The following is a 19,842-nucleotide window of genomic DNA, read 5'->3' as shown; positions in this document are numbered from 1 at the left end:
CTCCTTGCAGTCCAAGGGACTCTCAAGAGTCTTCTCCAACACCACAGTTCAGAAGCATCAATTCTTCTGCACTCAGCCTTCTTCACAGTCCAACTCTCACATCCATACATGACCACAGGAAAAACCATAGCCTTGACTAGACGAACCTTTGTTGGCAAAGTAATGTCTCTGCTTTTGAATATGCTATCTAGGTTGGTCATAACTTTCCTTCCAAGGAGTAAGCATCTTTTAATTTCATGGCTGCAATCACCATATGTAGTGATTTTGAAGCCCAGAAAAATAAAGTCTGCCACTGTTTCCACTGTTCCTCCATCTATTTCCCCTGAAGTGATGGGACTGGATGACATGATCTTCGTTTTCTGAATGTTGAGCTTTAAGCCAACTTTTTCACTCTCCACTTTCACTTTCATCAAGAGGCTCTTGAGTTCCTCTTCGCTTTCTGCCATATGTCATCTGCATATCTGAGGTTACTGATATTTCTCCCGGCAATCTTGATTCCAGCTTGTGTTTCTTCCAGTCCAGCGTTTCTCATGATGTACTCTGCATATAAGTTAAATAAGCAGGGTGACAATATACAGCCTTGACGAACTCCTTTTCCTATTTGGAACCAGTCTGTTGTTCCATGTCCAGTTCTAACTGTTCCTTCCTGACCTGCATACAAATTTCTCAAGAGGCAGATCAGGTGGTCTGGTATTCCCATCTCTTTCAGAATTTTCCACAGTTTATTGTGATCCACATAGTCAAAGGCTTTGGCATAGTCAATAAAGCAGAAATAGATGTTTTTGTGGAACTCTCTTGCTTTTTCCATGATCCAGCGGATGTTGGCAATTTGATCTCTGGTTCCTCTGCCTTTTCTGAAACCAGCTTGAACATCAGGAAGTTCACGGTTCACATATTGCTGAAGCCTGGCTTGGAGAATTTTGATCATTACTTTACTAGCATGTGAGATGAGTGCAATTGTGCAGTAGTTTGAGCATTCTTTGGCATTGCCTTTCTTTGGGATTGGAATGCAAACTGACCTTTGCCAGTCCTGTGGCCACTGCTGAGTTTTCCAAATTTGCTGGCATATTGAGTGCAGGACTTTCACAGCATCATCTTTCAGGATTTGGAATAGCTCAACTGGAATTCCATCATCTCCACTAGCTTTGTTCGTAGTGATGCTTTCTAAGGCCCACTTGACTTCACATTCCAGGATGTCTGGCTCTAGGTCAGTGATCACACCATCGTGATTATCTGGGTCGTGAAGATCTTTTTTGTACAGTTCTTCTGTGTATTCTTGCCATCTCTTCTTAATATCTTCTGTTTCTGTTAGGTTCATACCATTTCTGTCCTTTATCGAGCTCATCTTTGCATGAAATATTCCTTTGGTATCTCTGATTTTCTTGAAGAGATCCCTAGTCTTTCCCATTCTGTTGTTTTCCTCTATTTCTTTGCATTGATCGCTGAAGAAGGCTTTCTTATCTCTTCTTGCTATTCTTTGGAACTCTGCATTCAGATGTTTATATCTTTCCTTTTCTCCTTTGCTTTTCACTTCTCTTCTTTTCACAGCTATTTGTAAGGCCTCCCCAGACAGCCATTTTGCTTTTTTGCATTTCTTTTCCATGGGAATGGTCTTGATCCCTGTCTCCTGTACAATGTCACAAACCTCAGTCCATAGTTCATCAGGCACTGTATCTATCAGATCTAGGCCCTTAAATCTATTTCTCACTTCCACTGTATAATCATAAGGGATTTGATTTAGGTCATACCTGAATGGTCTAGGGGTTTTCCCTACTTTCTTCAATTTAAGTCTGAATTTGGCAATAAGGAGTTCATGGTCTGAGCCACAGTCAGCTCCTGGTCTTGTTTTTGCTGACTGTATAGAGCTTCTCCATCTTTGGCTGCAGAGAATATAATCAGTCTGATTTTGGTGTTGACCTTCTGGTGATGTCCATGTATAGAGTCTTCTCTTGTGTTGTTGGAAGAGGGTGTTTGTTATGACCAGTGCATTTTCTTGGCAAAACTCTATCAGTCTTTGCCCTGCTTCTTTCTGTATTCCAAGGCCAAATTTGCCTGTTACTCCAGGTGTTTCTTGACTTCCTACTTTTGCATTCCAGTCCCCTATAATGAAAAGGACATCTTTTTTGGGTGTTAGTTCTAAAAGGTCTTGTAGGTCTTCATAGAACTGTTCAACTTCAGCTTCTTCAGCGTTACTGGTTGGGGCATAGACTTGGATTACTGTGATATTGAATGGTTTGCCTTGGAAACGAACAGAGATCATTCTGTCGTTTTTGAGATTGCATCCAAGTACTGCATTTCGGACTCTTTTGTTGACCATGATGGCTACTCCATTTCTTCTGAGGGATTCCTGCCTGCAGTAGTAGATATAATGGCCATCTAAGTTAAATTCACCCATTCCAGTCCATTTCAGTTCGCTGATTCCTAGAATGTCGACATTCACTCTTGCCATCTCTTGTTTGACCACTTCCAATTTGCCTTGATTCATGGACCTGACATTCCAGGTTCCTATGCAATATTGCTCTTTACAGCATCGGACCTTGCTTCTATCACCAGTCACATCCACAGCTGGGTATTGTTTTTGCTTTGGCTCCATACCTTCATTCTTTCTCGAGTTATTTCTCCACTGATCTTCAGTAGCATATTGGGCACCTACTGACCTGGGGAGTTTCTCTTTCAGTATCCTATCATTTTGCCTTTTCATACTGTTCATGGGGTTCTCAAGGCAAGAATACTGAAGTGGTTTGCCATTCCCTTCTCCAGTGGACCACATTCCGTCAAATCTCTCCACCATGACCTGCCCACCTTGGGTTGCCCTATGGGCATGGCTTAGTTTCATTGAGTTAGACAAGGCTGTGATCCTAGTGTGATTAGATTGACTAGTTTTCTGTGAGTATGGTTTCAGTGTGTTTTCCCTCTGATGCCCTCTTGCAACACCTACTGTCTTACTTGGGTTTCTCTTACCTTGGGCGTGGGGTATCTCTTCACGACTGCTCCAGCAAAGCGCAGCCATTGCTCCTCACCTTGGACGAGGGGTATCTCCTCACTGCCACCCTTCCTGACCTTCAACGTGGGGTAGCTCCTCTAGGACCTCCTGCGCCCGCGCAGCCACGGCTCCTTGGACATGTGGTTGGTCCTCCTGGCCACCACCCCTGGCCTCGGGCATGGGGTTGCTCCTCCTGGCCGCTGCCCCTGGCCTCGGGTTTGGAGCGTGGAGTATCTCCTCTCGTCGCCCCCTGACCTCGGACACTGGGTATCTCCTCTCGGCCTCCCCCGCTGAGCTTGAACGCAGGGTAGCTCCTCTCGGCCGTTCCTGTGCCATCGCAGTCTGGTACTCTCGGCCGCTGCCCCTGACCTCAGACATAGGGTAACTCCTCTTGGTTGCCACCCTTCAGGTATGGGCTCCTCATTTGATAGAACTGGCAATTTTGAATTCTAGTTCTTTTTTTAAAAAACTATTTTATTTATTTATTTTTTTAGCTGTGCTGGGCCTTAGTTGTGGCATGTGGGAGCTAGTTTCCTGACCAGGGATTGAACCTGGGCCCCTGCTTTGGGGGGCTTAGGGAGGTCTCTTGAATTCTGGTTCTGATTCACTGATGAGCTACTGTATTTCAAGATTGTCATGTTGGGAGAGGAAGTACAAATAATGAATTCTGTGGCTTCATTTCCCTTTCCAGAAAGCCGGAAACAGACTGGTTATCACTTATCTCAATAAGATGTTCTAAGCATTAGTGAATAAATATTAACTGCTTTGTTAACTTTGTTTTTCTGCCTTTTCAGTGTCCCATCTATAGTTACCTAGCCAGATAAAGCATCCATGTAGTGAAAGTGAAAGTCACTCAGTCGTGTCCGACTCTTTGCGACCCAATGGACTATACAGTCCATGGAATTCTCCAGGCCAGAATACTGGAGTGGGTAACCTTTCCCTTCTCCAGGGGATCTTCCCAACCCAGGGATGGAATCCAGGTCTCCAGCATTGCAGGCGGATTCTTTGCCAGCTGAGCCCCAAGGGAAGCCCAAAGCGTCCATGTGGGGTCAGAGGTTAAACACACCCAAGCCCCCTGCAGTGGGGGTTTCTGCCTGAGGACCAAAAGGGAGAAACAGAACAGCATGTCAGGCCCCAGTTGCAGAGACTGAGCAGCTGCACGTCTTGTGGTGAGCTGTGAAGCACCAGGGCAGGGTTCTGAGCAGGGTAAGCGGAGCTGTTGTTGAAACTGCTAACCCACTTGCCCCAAGTAGAATGAGTTGGAGGAGAGAAGGCGACCCCCAAGGAGACAGCAGGTGAGGAGAGAGTGGATCCCAGAACATCATTTTGATGTAATTTAGCCTCTCCAAGTGGTTGAGGCACTGACTGTGCAGGAGTCATGTGTCTGCGTAACTGACACTTTCACGCCTGTTCTCTGTCTCTGTCTCAGGGCCCTCCCACTGACATTTCTTGTGGGCAGTGTGCATTGTATGTAAAAGGCTTCACTTTCATGACTCAGAATAATAAAAATTGGTTACATCTAAAAGGAAGGCTTTCCCTTTTAGAAACAATTAGCTTTCTTTCCGTTGTAAATACGATACATGTGTATTATACAAACACTGAGGCAGTTGTTTAGGCGCTGAGTCATGTCTGACTCTTCTGCGACCCCATGGACTATAGTCTTCCAGTCTCCTCTGTCCATGGGATTTCCCAGGCAAGAATACTGGAGTGGGTTGCCATTTCCTTCTCCAGTTCAGCCAGTGAAGTGAAGTGAAGTCGCTCAGTCATGTCTGACTCTTTGTGACCCCATGGACTGTAGCCTATCAGGCTTCTCCGTCCATGGGATTTTCCAGGCAAGAGTGCTGGAGTGGGTTGCCATTTCCTTATCCAGGGGATCTTCCCGACCCAGGAATCGAACCCAGGTCTCCCACATTGCAGGCAGACACTGTACCGTCTGAGCCACCAGGAAGATCCAAGTAAGAAAAGGGGGAAGAGAAGACCCTCCCACTCCCTATCCCCCACCCCAGAATATTCACTGTTAACATGGGCTAAACGTCACTCCAGACATCACCCCAGAGGTCCATGGGGGCTGCGTGGATGAATAGAGAGATGGACAGACAGACGGAGAAGCAGGCACATTTACTATTCAATCATCCTTTCATTGAATGTTGAGGAGTCTGGTTCTGTGATTCATTTCACCTTCCCCACCCGGAAGTCAGTGGTTTTGCTTTAAGAAATTGTAATCATAGGTCGTTGCGACTGTGGTATAGTTGGACCGGCTTTCCTATTGCACATCTTTTAAAATTTATTTTATTGTTTCTGGCTGCGCTGGGTCTTTGCTGTGCGCAGTCTTTCTCTAGTTGTGGCGAGGGGAAGCTACTCTCTAGTTGCGGTGTACCAGGCTTCTCACTGCAGTGGCTTCTTTTGTGGCAGAGCACAGGCTCAGAGCAGGCTTCAGGAGTTCAGGCTTATGGACTCGAGAGCACAGGCTCAATAGTTGTAGTGCACGTGCTTAGCTGCCACACCACATGTGCAGTCTTCCTGGACCAGGCATTGAACCCACATCTCTTCCACTGGCAGGCAGATTCTTAACCACTAGACCCCCCAGGGAAGTCCTTCTATTGCACATTTAACTGTTTCCTTAAGAATGATCATTAATTCCTAATCTCCAACACTGCTATTTTCATAGCCTGGTTCAGACTGGGAATTTGCCCTGCAGCCTAGGGAACCTCTCCAAAGCCAGGTGACTGAAGAGGGGAGAGGGAAACTAGCAAGAACACTGACAAGGTGTGTTTTCAGATTTCCTCCCTCTTCCTGTGTATGTCTGAACACTCAGCAGTAAATGTTGATCCTGTCTCCCAAATGTGAGTCTGAACAGAAAACAGCAAACTGACCCAGGAGGAAAGCTGTGATGGCCCTGGGTGCCTGGGGCTTTCTAGGGATACCATGGTCCAGGGGCTCAGGTGGATCCATCTGCAGCCTCCTCCTCTGCCCCTGGAGCTTTGTGCTTGTCCTGTGCTGTTGATGGCAAACCCTGGAAGGAGGGGAGGGGAAAAGACACGTGTCTGATACGTACATGCTTATCAGTGTAAGGCAGAATTCTTGGACCAAGCATTTCTGTGTTCAAAGTCTTTTGATACCTCGAGTGATGTGATTTCTTTCCTTTTGTACAGAACTGCAAGTGTTTCCCGACAGGTTTGTGGTCTGTGTAAGTCAGCTTGCATTCAGTCGTGATCTTTCGGCAAGTCAGAGTGAAGATTTGGTATGTATTAAGAACTCTATAAGCAAATCTGCTTGAATGAAAAGTTACTGTAATAAATAGAACTGTTGAGCCCTCAATGCATGTTTTAAGGAACCAAAAATATCCTATTTTGCGTGATAATATTGATTCATTGATATGCTCTTTTTTTCCTGAAGACTTCTTGAGAATTTAGCGTGATCAGTAGTATAGCAACATAAAATGAGAAAGCACATACTACAAAAACCGTGAAAATGCTTCTGATAGTATTTAAATGAAATATAAAGCATTCTTTAAATGAAGTGAGGAAAATCCACATGTTTCCACTGGAAGCTTTCATTGGGGTCAGTGGCTTTTGAATTCTATTCCATGGTGAATCACTGACATTTTCATGGAAACCAGTACTTTTCCCCAATGTGCTGTTTCTTAGCTGATAGGATTTGTTTTCCCTCTCTTTTCTTGTGCTCAATTTTGAGCTCCGTCAATCTTATTTCTGTTTCAGCAGAGCTCTTTATGCAGACAAGTAGATTCTGAAAATTCACTCCTAATGTTATAGCTTACAGCCTTGTCTTTTAAGCTTAGCACATACATTTGAGAGTCTCCGTGGGGTGTGTGTGTGTGTGTCTTGCTGCAGTCACAGCCCAATCTGTCTGAGCTTACCTCTGTACCAATTTTTGTTTTTCATATTTTTGGACTTGTGACTTGAAACTTTAACAAAAAGGAAAAAGCGTCTAGCAGACCTTGAACCTGGACATGATATATGTCATGATTATTATGCTTCTAAAATAATTTGTGGGGATATTAGATTACCCCTTATGTTTGTTATCTTTTAATCCATTTGAAATTTGGCCCTCATGGTCCAAAACCAGCTTCTTATCTCATCTTAAATAAATACATAAGAAAAGTGTTTTAGAGACTAGAAGGCTGAACAGAGACCCAAGAAGAGTCTTCTGAGGATTCATATTTAAATTTAGATACCTTTGTCCAGAACAGGTGAGCCCTTCAGAAAATGCAATGAGGCACTTATTCCATCTAGCAGCTAAACTCTTAAGTATACACATTAAGTGCAATAAATGAAGCACATCTAGTGACAAGTGTTAAAAGTTTATTTCAGAAGCATTTCTAGAATGTTGAATTATTTTAGTAAATTAACAAATACTAAAGTAATAATGCTGCTGGCAAACAACTGTAATGTAATATAGCTTAACTGATTCTCAGACCAATGAAAACAGTGATTTGTGGTTCGAGAAGACAATTGTACCACAAAGTATTACTGTTTTCAGATAGAATACAGAAAAAATTAGATCTTGTATGACATGTAATATTAATACTTAATATTTTAAATTATTAAGGATGAGTTACAACATCTCCATACAAATGAAATATCATCCTCCTTAGGGGCACTGGTATTTGTACAGATGTAAGCTTTCTATAGCTGCTGTCATATAAATCTTATAATCTGGAGGACTTCCTAAATGTGAAGAATTTTCATTATGAAAAGTTGACTGGTCTGAGCGTTTTGCACAAGCCAGTTCCGTTTTCTTATCTTCGAAATGTTCTGATATCCAGGGATAACACTGGTAGCTCACCAAGTCAGCTTATGAGAAAAGTGCCATTTCCATCTTGAGGCTTTTTCACTGTTTTGCATGCTTCCCTTTAGCTGTGGTCAGCCTTCAGCTTCCCTTGTCCCCACCTCTGACCATCCTTCACATGCACACTTCCCTCGGTCAGCTAATGCTGGGCACTGACGGGGCAGCTTCAATCCCTGGCACCTCCGAGCCCCTCTCTGTGTGTCCAGCCCACCTGTGCAGCCCCTCCTCATGGTCCTGTCCCCCGTTTCCTTTCAGCGCCTGCTCCAGGAATAATAGCACACCCAAGTCAAGCAGGGGGCCCTGTCACCCACAAATGCCCCATCCAGCCAAGACCCTAGTCCTTCCGTCCCAGGTGCCTCCGAGTCAGTCCTCCCTGACGCTTGGCCTCTGCAGAGCCCTCCCGTCCCGTCCGGCTACGTGAAGATCAAAGAACACCTTTCCCTGCCAGGATGGCCTCCTGCTGGTAGACGCCTGTGGGGTCTGGCCCTCCTCTGACTAGCCCTTGAACTTCCTTTGTCCCTTAAAGCTTTGGATCATTTTATCCGTTCACAGGGACACTCGCCCCAGGGCCAGATCCATCTCGTTTCTCTCAGTAGTTACTTTCCAGGAACTAGGGGAGGCCTGGGAGTGGGCTTCCTGACTGGCGTATTGGAGCCGTTTTGGGGAAGAACATCAATCATTTGTCCGGTAACTGTTGACTTCGCTCCCTCTTCCCCAGCTGCAGAAGTGGCGGGGGAGAGTGGGCACCGGGCAGAGCCTGGCCGCCTTACTTGTGCTGTGGCCCCAAGTAGAGGTTGCTTCCTCCTACCCCTTTCCTCTTTTCCTATCGGATCTTCAGTGTTGAAGTGATGACTGGCTGGAAAACCTGGGAGCGTCTGTTCAGAGCTGCTCCGCCTGGATGCAGGGCAGCCCAAGAGAGCAGCCGTGCCAGACGAAGGAGCACCCAGGGAGCGCCCCATCTTTGGGGGCCGAGTGAGTGCAGCCACGCCGCTGCCCAGCACTGGGAAGGTCTGTCTCCCGCCCTGCACGAGGGCCCCATGCGGGGAGGCGCTCCGTGTTGCAATAGCTCTGTCCCGAGTGCCCTTGTGCCAGGGATGTGGGAATCGTGCTGTGTACTTTGGGAAGAAAGGGCATGATTACGGGATGAGTCACTGTATTTTTCTTACTACAGTTTCTCATAAGAAATCTCGAAGCCCTTATAGTCTCAGTTTTGGAACTATTGCTAGAAGTGGGTCCTTTTGCAGTTTTTACCTTTAGTTTCAAAGTTTTGCTTTTCCCCCACCTTCTTTTTCTTAAAAATATGAACAGCAGGAAGCTCAGCAATGTTGTCTTGCATATTTACAAACCCAAGTCCCTGTGTCAAGACTGCTTTCTCTGATGTAAAGCCTGGGAACCTTTGGGAAAGTCAAAATTATTTCTCATTTTTATTATTCCTTTATTAAGGGAAATAACCAATAATAACTGAAGCCATAACTTTACTTTCCAAAGTAATAAGTTTATTGTGTAAATAATCACAGACCCATCTGGATCTGGGACATTTCAGAGTCAGCACAAAGCTGCTGTCTCACAGAGCGTTGGTTACAGCCACTCCTAGTCTCTGGTGGCCCTTCCCATCTGTTCTTACCATCACATTCTAACATAATTTGCTGAGTGCTGACTCTGTGCCAGGAACTCTGGCAGGCACTGCGGAAACAAAGAAAAAGAAAGAAATCATTCTTGCCCTCAAGGAGCTTACAGTCTTGCAGATCAAGGGCTGTGAAGGTGATCTGGCGACCCAAAAATTTTAATTTAGGTAGAGCCTCCCTTTTTTTTTAAGGCGTATCCATTCTGTACCTTAATGGTTCATTTGGCCCCTCTCTACAATTCAGAAGGAAAGTTCAAAAGTCTTATTTTCTTTTAAACCTAAGCTGTAAAAACCTGTGATTCTTTGGGAAATTTAAAAATGGTGTTTAATACTAGTGCTGCAGAAAAGTAGATGTGGGCGCTAAGATGTTTAGGCTGTCTTCCTCACCTTCCTTTGACATGTGACCAAGCTGTGAAAGCATCTGCCAGGAGTCTTCAGAAAGCACTACCCCTCGCCAGAGCATCCTCTCAGTGGAAGGGTTGCTGGCATGCCCGACAAGGGACAATAGTTAAGCACTAAACTATCGTTCAATCTTAAAGAACACTCCATCTAGTTTATGAGTATAAAATTGAAGTGAAAATGAGTCTAAAGAAGCAATAAACTGCCCTTGCCTGGGTTATTTTTAGCCTGGCTGTCCTATTTCTCAGTTGTGAGTAACTGAACCTCGGTGGGCCTTAGTCCTCCTGTCAGTCAAGGGAGAGAGTATCTGAGTATATCAAAAATCCTTTCTCACACTGTTTCTACCAGAAAAAGTGGATGAAAATACATCTAAATAAAAATCACAAAATAATTTTACACAAAAGAGCACTTGACTTGTAGCTTTAAAAGTTGAGATTGGAAAAAAAATTCAGGGGAGGATTATATTTTAATCTTAGGAAAGATAAATAGAAATTGAAACATTTTAGTCCTGAATTTTTTGTTGTTGATGTTCAATCACTAAGTCATGTCCAACTCTTTGTGACCCCGTAGACTGCAGCATGCCAGGCTTCCCTGTCCTTCACTATCTCCTGGAATTTGCTCAGACTCATGTCCATCGAGTCAGTGATGCCATCCATGTCGTCCCCTTCTTCTGCCTTCAATCTTTCCCAGCAATCAGGGTCTTTTCCAGTGAATCAGCTCTTCGCATCAGGTGGCCAAAGTATTGGAGCTTCAGCTTCAGCATCAGTCCTTCCAAATGAATATTCAGGATTGATTTCCTTTAGGATTGACTAGTTTGATCTCCTTATAGAAGAAATAAAAGAATTTGTGTACTAACTTCATAACCCAACAACAGAATTCTTTAACTTTCATGAGCAAACTTCCATATAAGTTTAAAACAGATCATTCAAGAAAGGAACTCTTTTTTAATACCAAAAAATTAATAAGTAGTGGATGATTTTTCTATGTTTTTCTTACTGTATCATAGACTTTAAGAATCCATTCTTCTTCTTGTATTTCCTAAACAGTGCTAGTGGTAAATTATATGGAAGCCATTAACAAGAGATTCATGTAGCACTAGGAAATTTTCCTTGAGTGGGAAGAGGTAATTTCCATATTTCACATTTCCCACAGTGTTTTGAAGTTGGTTTTTTACTTAATAACAGCTTACCAAAATTGTACATGTTCACTGTACAAAAAATTTCAGAATCAAAACATATACAAAGAAAGTAAAAATTACCCATAACTCCCAACCCAAAGATAGCTTCTGTTAATGACCTAGTCTGCACTCCTCTATACTTCATACTTGATAACTGAGGTTGGTCTGTATTTAGTTAACAGGACCCATTCATTTGTGAATTGTGTGTTTATGTCCATTTTTCTATTGGTATTTTTGTATTTCACAAACTTCTTACTATATAAAAACTTCTTACATAGTAAGGAAAATAACTTTCAGTGAGTTTATCATTTTCTTTTCAATCACATGTCATTTTTGCTGCTTGGTAGATGTCTGTGTCCTCGACAGGGCCTGTGGATGGGCCGGATAAGGATGGGAACTATAGCAGCATCCATCACACACCTGTCCTGCGCTTCTGTGGATTGGCAAGGGAATGATCCTAATGGAAATGCTGTGTGTTGGGGGATGAAGATGCTCTTGGTTGGTCTGGTCTGTCTACAATAGTTTTTTTAGACAATGACAGAGACCATAAGAAAGCTTTTTCTCATGGAATATCATTTTTTTTTTTAAAGATGAGCTATCCTTTGTTGGTATGGGACTTCCCTGGTGGCTCAGACGGTAAAGCGTCTGTCTACAATGCGGGAGACCCGGGTTCGATCCCTGAGTTGGGAAGATCCCCTGGAGAAGGAAATGGCAATCCACTCCAGTACTATTGCCTGCAAAATCCCATGGACAGAGGAGCCTGGTAGGCTACAGTCCATGGTTTCGCAAAGAGTCAGACACGACTTAGCGACAGGGCAGGGCTATCCTTTGCTTGTATGTTCCAGTAGCCTGATCTTTTGTTCTCCTTTCCTAATAATAAAATTCTCCCAAACAGTTAGCCAGCAGTGTTTGTTAATGAGTTGTCTCCTGTCCCCTATTTCCAGCCCTCCAAAGGAATCTGCCCTTGGCCGAGTTAGAACAGGAAGGATAGATAATTTAGCGTAGAAATTGGCTTGGTTAGAATAGTTAGAGAGGGTAGATAGAATGGGGAAGATCAAAAGGGTAGTTAGAATAGGCTGTGTCTATGCCCCCTGATCCTTTGTGCCTTTGCCCCATCATGTACCTTTCCTTCTGAGAAACCTATTGTCTCCCTTTGATGACCACTTAGATGATTGATTGACTTAGGAAAAACATGACAGGGAATAAAACAAGTGAAATGGGGACCTGACTTTGACCACCACCTCTCCCCTCGCTCACTTGATGACCTTGGACAAAGCATTTGGCTTCTTGGGATTTGTTAAGCAGAAGTAAAATGATGCCCGGGACTTCCCTGGTCCAGTGTTAGAATCCTCCTTCCAGTGCAGGGGACTCAGGTTCAATCCCTGGTCGGGGAACTGAGATCCCGTATGCCTTAGGGCAACTAAGACTGTGCCCTACAACTACTGAGCCCTGGTGGCACAACTGAAGAAGCCTGCGTGCTGCAACAAAGACCCAGGCAGTCAAAAAAAAAAGAAGTAAAAGTGATGCCTGCCATGCAAGTGAAACGATGAATATAAAAGTGTCTTGTAAATTCTAAAGTGCTGATGCAGTAGTAATTATCATCACCATCATCATCTCATCATTCCCGTCCACCATTCTTCCTATTCTTAACCTGAAGAAGAGCTCATTTAAGTGCCATTAATGCTAGATGAAATTAAAAGACGCTTACTCCTTGAAGCAAAGCTATGACAAACCTAGACAGCGTATTAAAAGGCAGAGACATTACTTTACCAACAAAAGTCCATATAGTCAAAGCTATGGTTTTTCTAGGAGTCATGTATGGATGTGATAGTTGAGCCATAAAGAAGGCTGAGCACCCAAAGGTTGATGCTCTCAAACTGTGGTGTTGGACAGGGTTGTTGAGAGTCCCTTAGACACCAAGGAGATAAAATCAGTTAATCCTAAAGGAAATCAACCCTGAATATCCATTGGAAGGACTGATGATGAAACCGAAGCTCCAATACTTTGGCCATCTGATGCAAAGAGCTGATTCAGTGGGAAAGACCCTGATGCTGGGAAAGATTGAGCACAGGAGAAGGGAATGACAGAGGATGAGATGGTTGGATGGCATCATCAACTTGATGGACATGAGTTTGTGCAAGTTCTGGGAGATAGTGAAGGACTGGGAAGCCTAGCATGCTGTAGTCAGTCCATGGGGTCACAAAGAATCAGACATAACTTAGCGACTGAACAACAACAATACCAGATTAGCAAAGAGCTAAACACCTTACCCTCTGTGCTAGTGAGCTTCTGAAGAAGCTCAGTTCTTATTTTTCATCTCATTTGCCAACCCAGCATCATTTTGCTGCTATAAAAACTAACGTACCAGAGAGTTAAGTGACACATCCTCGTTTAGCCAGCAAGTCGGTGATGGACAGAGGGACACAGCAAAAGCATAAACTTGTGACCTCCTGTGGGAGCTCTGCTCACCACCATCCACAGGGGGAGGAGGGAGAGAAGAGACCACCCACTTAAAATGCCTTTCTTTCCAGTAGCTGCCAGTAGACTCCCAGTGAGACGCTGCTTTGGAGGAAGGACCTGGCCACTGCTCTAAGGTGCAGAGGAGTTGGGAAACAGCAGATTTTTCAGGCTGGGTTCCTAAAAGTGCACACAGCCCCTAGAACACCCACTGTGAGAGAGCACAGACCGAGACGACGTGCAAGGGGATCCTGTCGGGAACGTTCATTAGTAAACAGATGATTTAGAATTCGGTGCTTCCTTTCCCAAGCAAGCAAGGCTGTATGTGGGGCGAGGTTCCCAGACTTGTCCACAGAAGCCGTTGCTATCATGAGATTGGAGACTTGGAAAGGGGGTCTCACTGTCTGTTCGAGGGAGATGGGAAGAGCTGTTCCTTCTGTATCCCTGGGCAGAGGGCCAGCTCTGAGCAGAATTGTGAAATGAGACAGTCATCTAATGGCTTTGCTCAGGCTCTCACGCCTCTTTCCCACCAACAGCCAGGCTTGTAGTGGGCCTCGCTGGCCAGGCCTGCCACCCGCCCGCTGTCCTGAGCGTTTCCTCACCTCTTTCCTCTCCCATCCTGTCCAGACCCACCTGCTCGGCCACAGGAGACGCTAGGGTAAAGATAACCACCACCAATGAAGGACTGGTGACCTTCCTGCGGGTGCTGGCAGTTTGCAGCCCCAGGCTTCTGTGCGGGAAGGTATTTTTGAATAAGAGGTAGGGTAGTTCTGCCGGGGTGATTGCCATTAAGTTTCTATTTTTCACAGCTGTTTCCCTTCAACTTTTAAACTGGGCATTATTAACCTCTGATTCATGAATCATCTGAATTTTTTTTTAAAGGGGGATATGAATTTTTATGACCAGTGCATTTTCTTGGCAAAACTCTATTAGTCTTTGCCCTGCTTCATTCCATATTCCAAGGCCAAATTTGCCTGTTACTCCAGGTGTTTCTTGACTTCCTACTTTTGCATTCCAGTCCCCTATAATGAAAAGGACATCTTTTTTGGGTGTTAGTTCTAAAAGGTCTTGTAGGTCTTCATAGAACCATTCAACTTCAGCTTCTTCAGCGTTACTGGTTGGGGCATAGACTTGGATTACTGTGATATTGAATGGTTTACCTTGGAAACGAACAGAGATCATTCTGTCGTTTTTGAGATTGCATCCAAGTACTGCATTTCGGACTCTTTTGTTGACCATGATGGCTACTCCATTTCTTCTGAGGGATTCCTGCCCACAGTAGTAGATATAATGGCCATCTGAGTTAAATTCACCCATTCCAGTCCATTTCAGTTCGCTGATTCCTAGAATGTCGACATTCACTCTTGCCATCTCTTGTTTGACCACTTCCAATTTGCCTTGATTCATGGACCTGACATTCCAGGTTCCTATGCAATATTGCTCTTTACAGCATCGGACCTTGCTTCTATCACCAGTCACATCCACAGCTGGGTATTGTTTTTACTTTGGCTCCATCCCATCATTCTGTCTGGAGTTATTTCTCCACTGATCTTCAGTAGCATATTGGGCACCTACTGACCTGGGGAGTTTCTCTTTCAGTATCCTACCATTTTGCCTTTTCATACTGTTCATGGGGTTCTCAAGGCAAGAATACTGAAGTGGTTTGCCATTCCCTTCTCCAGTGGACCACATTCTGTCAGATGTCTCCACCATGACCTGCCCACCTTGGGTTGCCCCACGTGCATGGCTTAGTTTCATTGAGTTAGACAAGGCTGCGGTCCTAGTGTGATTAGATTGACTAGTTTTCTGTGAGTATGGTTTCAGTGTGTCTGCCCTCTGATGCCCTCTTGCAACACCTACCATCTTACTTGGGTTTCTCTTACCTTGGGCGTGGGGTATCTCTTCACAGCTGCTCCAGCAAAGCGCAGCCAATGCTCCTTACCTTGGATGAGGGGTATCTCCTCACCGCCGCCCTTCCTGACCTTCAACGTAGGATAGCTCCTCTAGGCCCTCGTGTGCCCACGCAGCCACGGCGTGGGGTTGGTCCTCCTGGTCACTGCCCCTGGCCTCTGGCATGGGGTTGCTCCTCCCAGCTGCTGCCCCTGGCCTCGGGCTTAGGGGCGTGGGGTATCTCCTCCCGCCCGCCGCCCCTAGCCTCGGGCTTAGGGGCGTGGGGTATCTCCTCCCAGCCGCTGCCCCTGACCTCGGACGCGGGGTAACTCCTCTTGTCGCCGCCCCTGACCTCAGACGCTGGATATCTCCTCTCGGGCACCGCCCCCCCCGCCCCGACCTTGGACGTGGGGTAGCTCCTCTCGGCCGTTCCTGCGCCGTCACAGTCTGGCACTGTCGGCCGCTGCCCCTGACCTCAGACATGGGGTAACTCCTCTCAGCCGCGCTTAGCGCACCCGTCGCAGCCGCCTGGGCTTTAGCGCACCCGTCGCAGCCGCCTGCTCTTTAGCACGCCCGTCACAGCCACACGCTAGTAAAGTAATGCTTAAAATTCTCCAAGCCAGGCTTCAGCAATATGTGAAATGTGAACTTCCTGATGCTCAATCTGGTTTTAGAAAAGGCAGCGGAACCAGAGATCAAATTGCCAACATCCGCTGGATCATGGAAAAAGCAAGAGAGTTCCACAAAAACATCTATTTCTGCTTTATTGACTATGCCAAAGCCTTTGACTGTGTGGATCACAATCAACTGTGGAAAATTCTGGAAGAGATGGGAATACCAGACCACCTGATCTGCCTTTTGAGAAATTTGTATGCAGGTCAGGAAGCAACAGTTAGAACTGGACATGGAACAACAGACTGGTTCCAAATAGGAAAAGGAGTACGTCAAGGCTGTATATTGTCACCCTGGTCATTTAACTTATATGCAGGAGAAACGCTGGACTGGAAGAAACACAAGCTGGAATCAAGATTGCCGGGAGAAATATCAATAACCTCAGATATGCAGATGACACCACCCTTATGGCAGAAAGTGAAGAGGAACTAAAGAGCCTCTTCATGAAGGTGAAAGTGGAGAGTGAAAACGTTGGCTTAAAGCTCAACATTCAGAAAACGAAGATCATGGCATCTGGTCCCATCACTTCATGGGAAATAGGTAGGGAAACAGTGGAAACAGTGTCAGACTTTATTTTCTTGGGCTCCAAAATCACTGCAGATGGTGATTGTACCCATGAAATTAAAAGACGTTTACTCCTTGGAAGGAAAGTTATGACCAACCTAGATAGCATATTCAAAAGCAGAGACATTACTTTGCCAACAAAGGTTCGTCTAGTCAAGGCTATGGTTTTTCCAGTGGTCACGTATGGATGTGAGAGTTGGACTGTGAAGAAGGCTGAGCGCCGAAGAATTGATGCTTTTGAACTGTGATGTTGGAGAAGACTCTTGAGAGTCCCTTGGACTGCAAGGAGATCCAACCAGTCCATTCTAAAGGAGATCAACCCTGGGATTTCTTTGGAAGGAATGATGCTAAAGCTGAAACTCCAGTACTTTGGCCACCTCATGCGAAGAGTTGACTCGTTGGAAAGGACTCTGATGCTGGGAGGGATTGGGGGCAAGAGGAGAAGGGGATGACAGAGGATGAGACGGCTGGATGGCATCGCTGACTCGATGGACGTGAGTCTGAGTGAACTCCGGGAGTTGGTGATGGACAGGGAGGCCTGGCATGCTGCGATTCATGGGGTTGCAAAGAGTCGGACACGACTGAGCGACTGATCTGATCTGATCTGATGAATTTTTATGTTTTTCTGGCGAAACTATAACAGCTCTCCTTTAGTTTTCAGAGTGCTCGATGAGCACCCTCCCTTCTTAAGAAGCACTGATTGCAAACCTACATATTTTCTCGAGCGTCCAAATTTTGTCACACTTGTGTGGCACCAGAGACTCAACTCTAAGGCCCCAGGTTGTTTAGGATTTATCGTTAGGCTCTCGAGGGTTAGATAAGTATAAACTGGAAAATCCCTATGAAATGTGTACTGCCTGCAAGATCACTTCCTTGATTTTTTTTCACTAATTTCATTTTCAGGTTAGCATTCTTTGCAGCTATTTTATTGGTACTCCCAAAGGTCTGTACAAGATAGCTTCATAGTCATTAATTCAGAAGACATGAGAACTTTTAAAAAGTATTTAAAATTTTTTTAAAAAAATGCTAGGGGGTCTGCTGTTAACCCAAGTGGCAACATCATCAGCAAACGTGTGCTCCTCTTCCCCTTAGAGACGTGTCCTTTCTTGTGAGGGTAGAGAAGCAGAGGGACCAGGGGCCAGAGGAGCCTGCTGAAGCAGAAAGGCTTCCCGCTCACAGTGGGAACTAGGCTGATGACAAGGCCTCATGGTCGTCAGTGTCCTCATCTCTGAGATGGAGGAGGGCGTGTCTGCCAGGGGGGCATCCCAGGAGGACTGGTCCCTCTCCAAGTGCTTCTCTCTATAGCGTCTCAGGACAGCTGCCCTCCACCATTATCACATGTAAAGAAAGCATCTGCTGGCCACAGTGGGATCCAGAAGATAACACTTTGCTCTTCATTTCCCTGTGTTTGCTGTGGTTCCAGTGAGTCAATGCACCCATGTCTATTCCTGTGTTTCTTTTCATTGTTGATGACTGCTCCATCCCACCTGATTTTTCCTTTTCACTGCCTTCACTTATTAAATATCAAATAATGTAAGAAAATCTTAGAAGTGAAATTTGGGAGAGACAGACCTCTTCCTCATTTTAGGACCATTGCTTCTACATGGCCGTGTTGCATCGTAGTCCAAGGCTGTAGTCATTGTCGTAGTTCACGCTCTACTTGGGCTACTTGGAATTCATCAGGCATCACACAAGAATAACTTTCCTTTGTGCTTTTATTATTGTAAAGTCATGAAAAACTGAAAGTAGTTTGTTTATTACTTTAATATTAGTATTTGCCCCCCCAAATAAGCTAATAAGATATAACTTTTGCTTTGCTTTTTAAAAGAAATTTTTAAAATTTATTTTTGGCTGTACTGGTTCTTAATGGCTATGCACAGGCTTTCTCGTGTTGCAGTGAGTGGGGGCTTGCCTCTCGTTGTAGTCCGTGAGCTTCTCATTGCAGTGTCTACTCTTGTTGCAGAGCATGGGCTCTAGGCATGCAGGCTAAGTAACTGTAGCATACAGGCTTCATTACCCCTTCGCATGTGGAATCTTCCTGGACCAGGGATCCAGCCCCTGTCCCCTGCATTGGCAGGTGGATTCTTGACCTCTGGACCAACAGGGAAGTCCCTGCTCTGCTTTTAATTGTTTGCAAAAGACTTTTATTGTTTGTGAAGGGCTGTTGCATACAATAGCTTGTTCTGTGCAGCAAACCCAAGAAGAGATTATATCAGCCTTAAACCTTTTAGTTTTCAAAGAACAGGAAGGCTAACTAAATGTTAGGAAAAAAAGGAAGGTTTTTGGCTCGTGTGCCTCAAAAGCCCACACTGTGAGTATGTTGATCAGAGGCACAGACTTTCATCAGAACTGTTTCTCACAATCCATTGGGTCTGCCTTCCACACTGTTTGACACATGCTCAGCCTGTGTGTGGTAGTGGTCCTGGTGGCTCCAGGTTCATGGCAGAAGAGAGCAGGCCCCAGCAGTCCATGTGTCTCTCTGAGGCTCACAAATTCTGGACTCGACTGGCCTGGCCTGGGTCACAGACCCACCTCTGGAGTCAGGCTTGGACACGAGACCTCCTGAAATGCCTGGACATTAGAAGGACCTTGGGGACATGATTCCCTAAGAGAGAAATCCATTTCCAGGAGATGGTGAGTGCCCACTGTGTAACTATCATTATCCCCCCACTTAAAAAAAAAAAGTAGATGAGGAAACTGATGCTCAGAGAAGACAAAGGGCCTGTCTGGACACCACAGTGACATAGTGACCAGGACAGCAGATGACCCCGGGCACATGGGGAGGGTGCTGTAGGGGACCAGGCCTTCTTCCTCAGTCCTGGCCCAGCTAGATGTGTGGCTCGAGACACTTAGCCGCTTGGGCCTCGTGCCATCAAATAGGGACACAACCTGTCTGTCAATCTCAGTGAGGCCCCAGTGAGGGGTGGGAAAAGGACTGTAATCACCTAAGCTTCCTACAGATAGAAAGCATCCTTCACCTTCTTATAAACCCATGTGGTCTGTGCAGGCATCAGATTTTCTTTCACAACAACGTCAAGAAAACATGTTCAGTCCTTTCCAGTTTCCAAAGTGTGCTTCATATACCTCGCTGCGGTTAAATTCCCTACACAATCGTGAACCAACTCTAAGGGGCTTCAGGAACCGGCTCTGGGACCAGCCATCAAGGGGTCCGTTCCTTGGCCTCTGTCCCCTTCGCCTCTGTGCTCCACCCCGCATCCCGGGAGCACGGAGCCCGTCTGATCGGTTCTGGGTGTTCCATTCTCAGCA

General features: G+C 45.4%; 1 protein-coding gene across 13 annotated transcripts in view; it reads left to right on the top strand.

Annotated features, from left to right (window-relative positions):
* The window catches only part of SLX4IP (SLX4 interacting protein), a 220,663-nt gene that overhangs the window by 186,670 nt on the left and 14,151 nt on the right, over positions 1–19,842 (top strand). For all 13 annotated transcript variants that reach the window (XM_086335066.1, XM_086335069.1, XM_086335065.1 and 10 more), the window contains one exon: positions 6,136–6,224. In XM_086335066.1, the coding sequence (XP_086191192.1) occupies positions 6,136–6,224 (89 nt within the window). The remainder of the gene's footprint in view (positions 1–6,135; positions 6,225–19,842) is intronic.

The sequence above is a fragment of the Bos grunniens genome, chromosome 13, assembly GCF_055505025.1.
Source record: "Bos grunniens cultivar Pamir isolate PY7600 chromosome 13, Bosgru_T2T1.0, whole genome shotgun sequence".
Lineage (NCBI taxonomy): Eukaryota > Metazoa > Chordata > Mammalia > Artiodactyla > Bovidae > Bos > Bos grunniens.
This window is presented reverse-complemented; position numbering and strand designations above follow the sequence as displayed.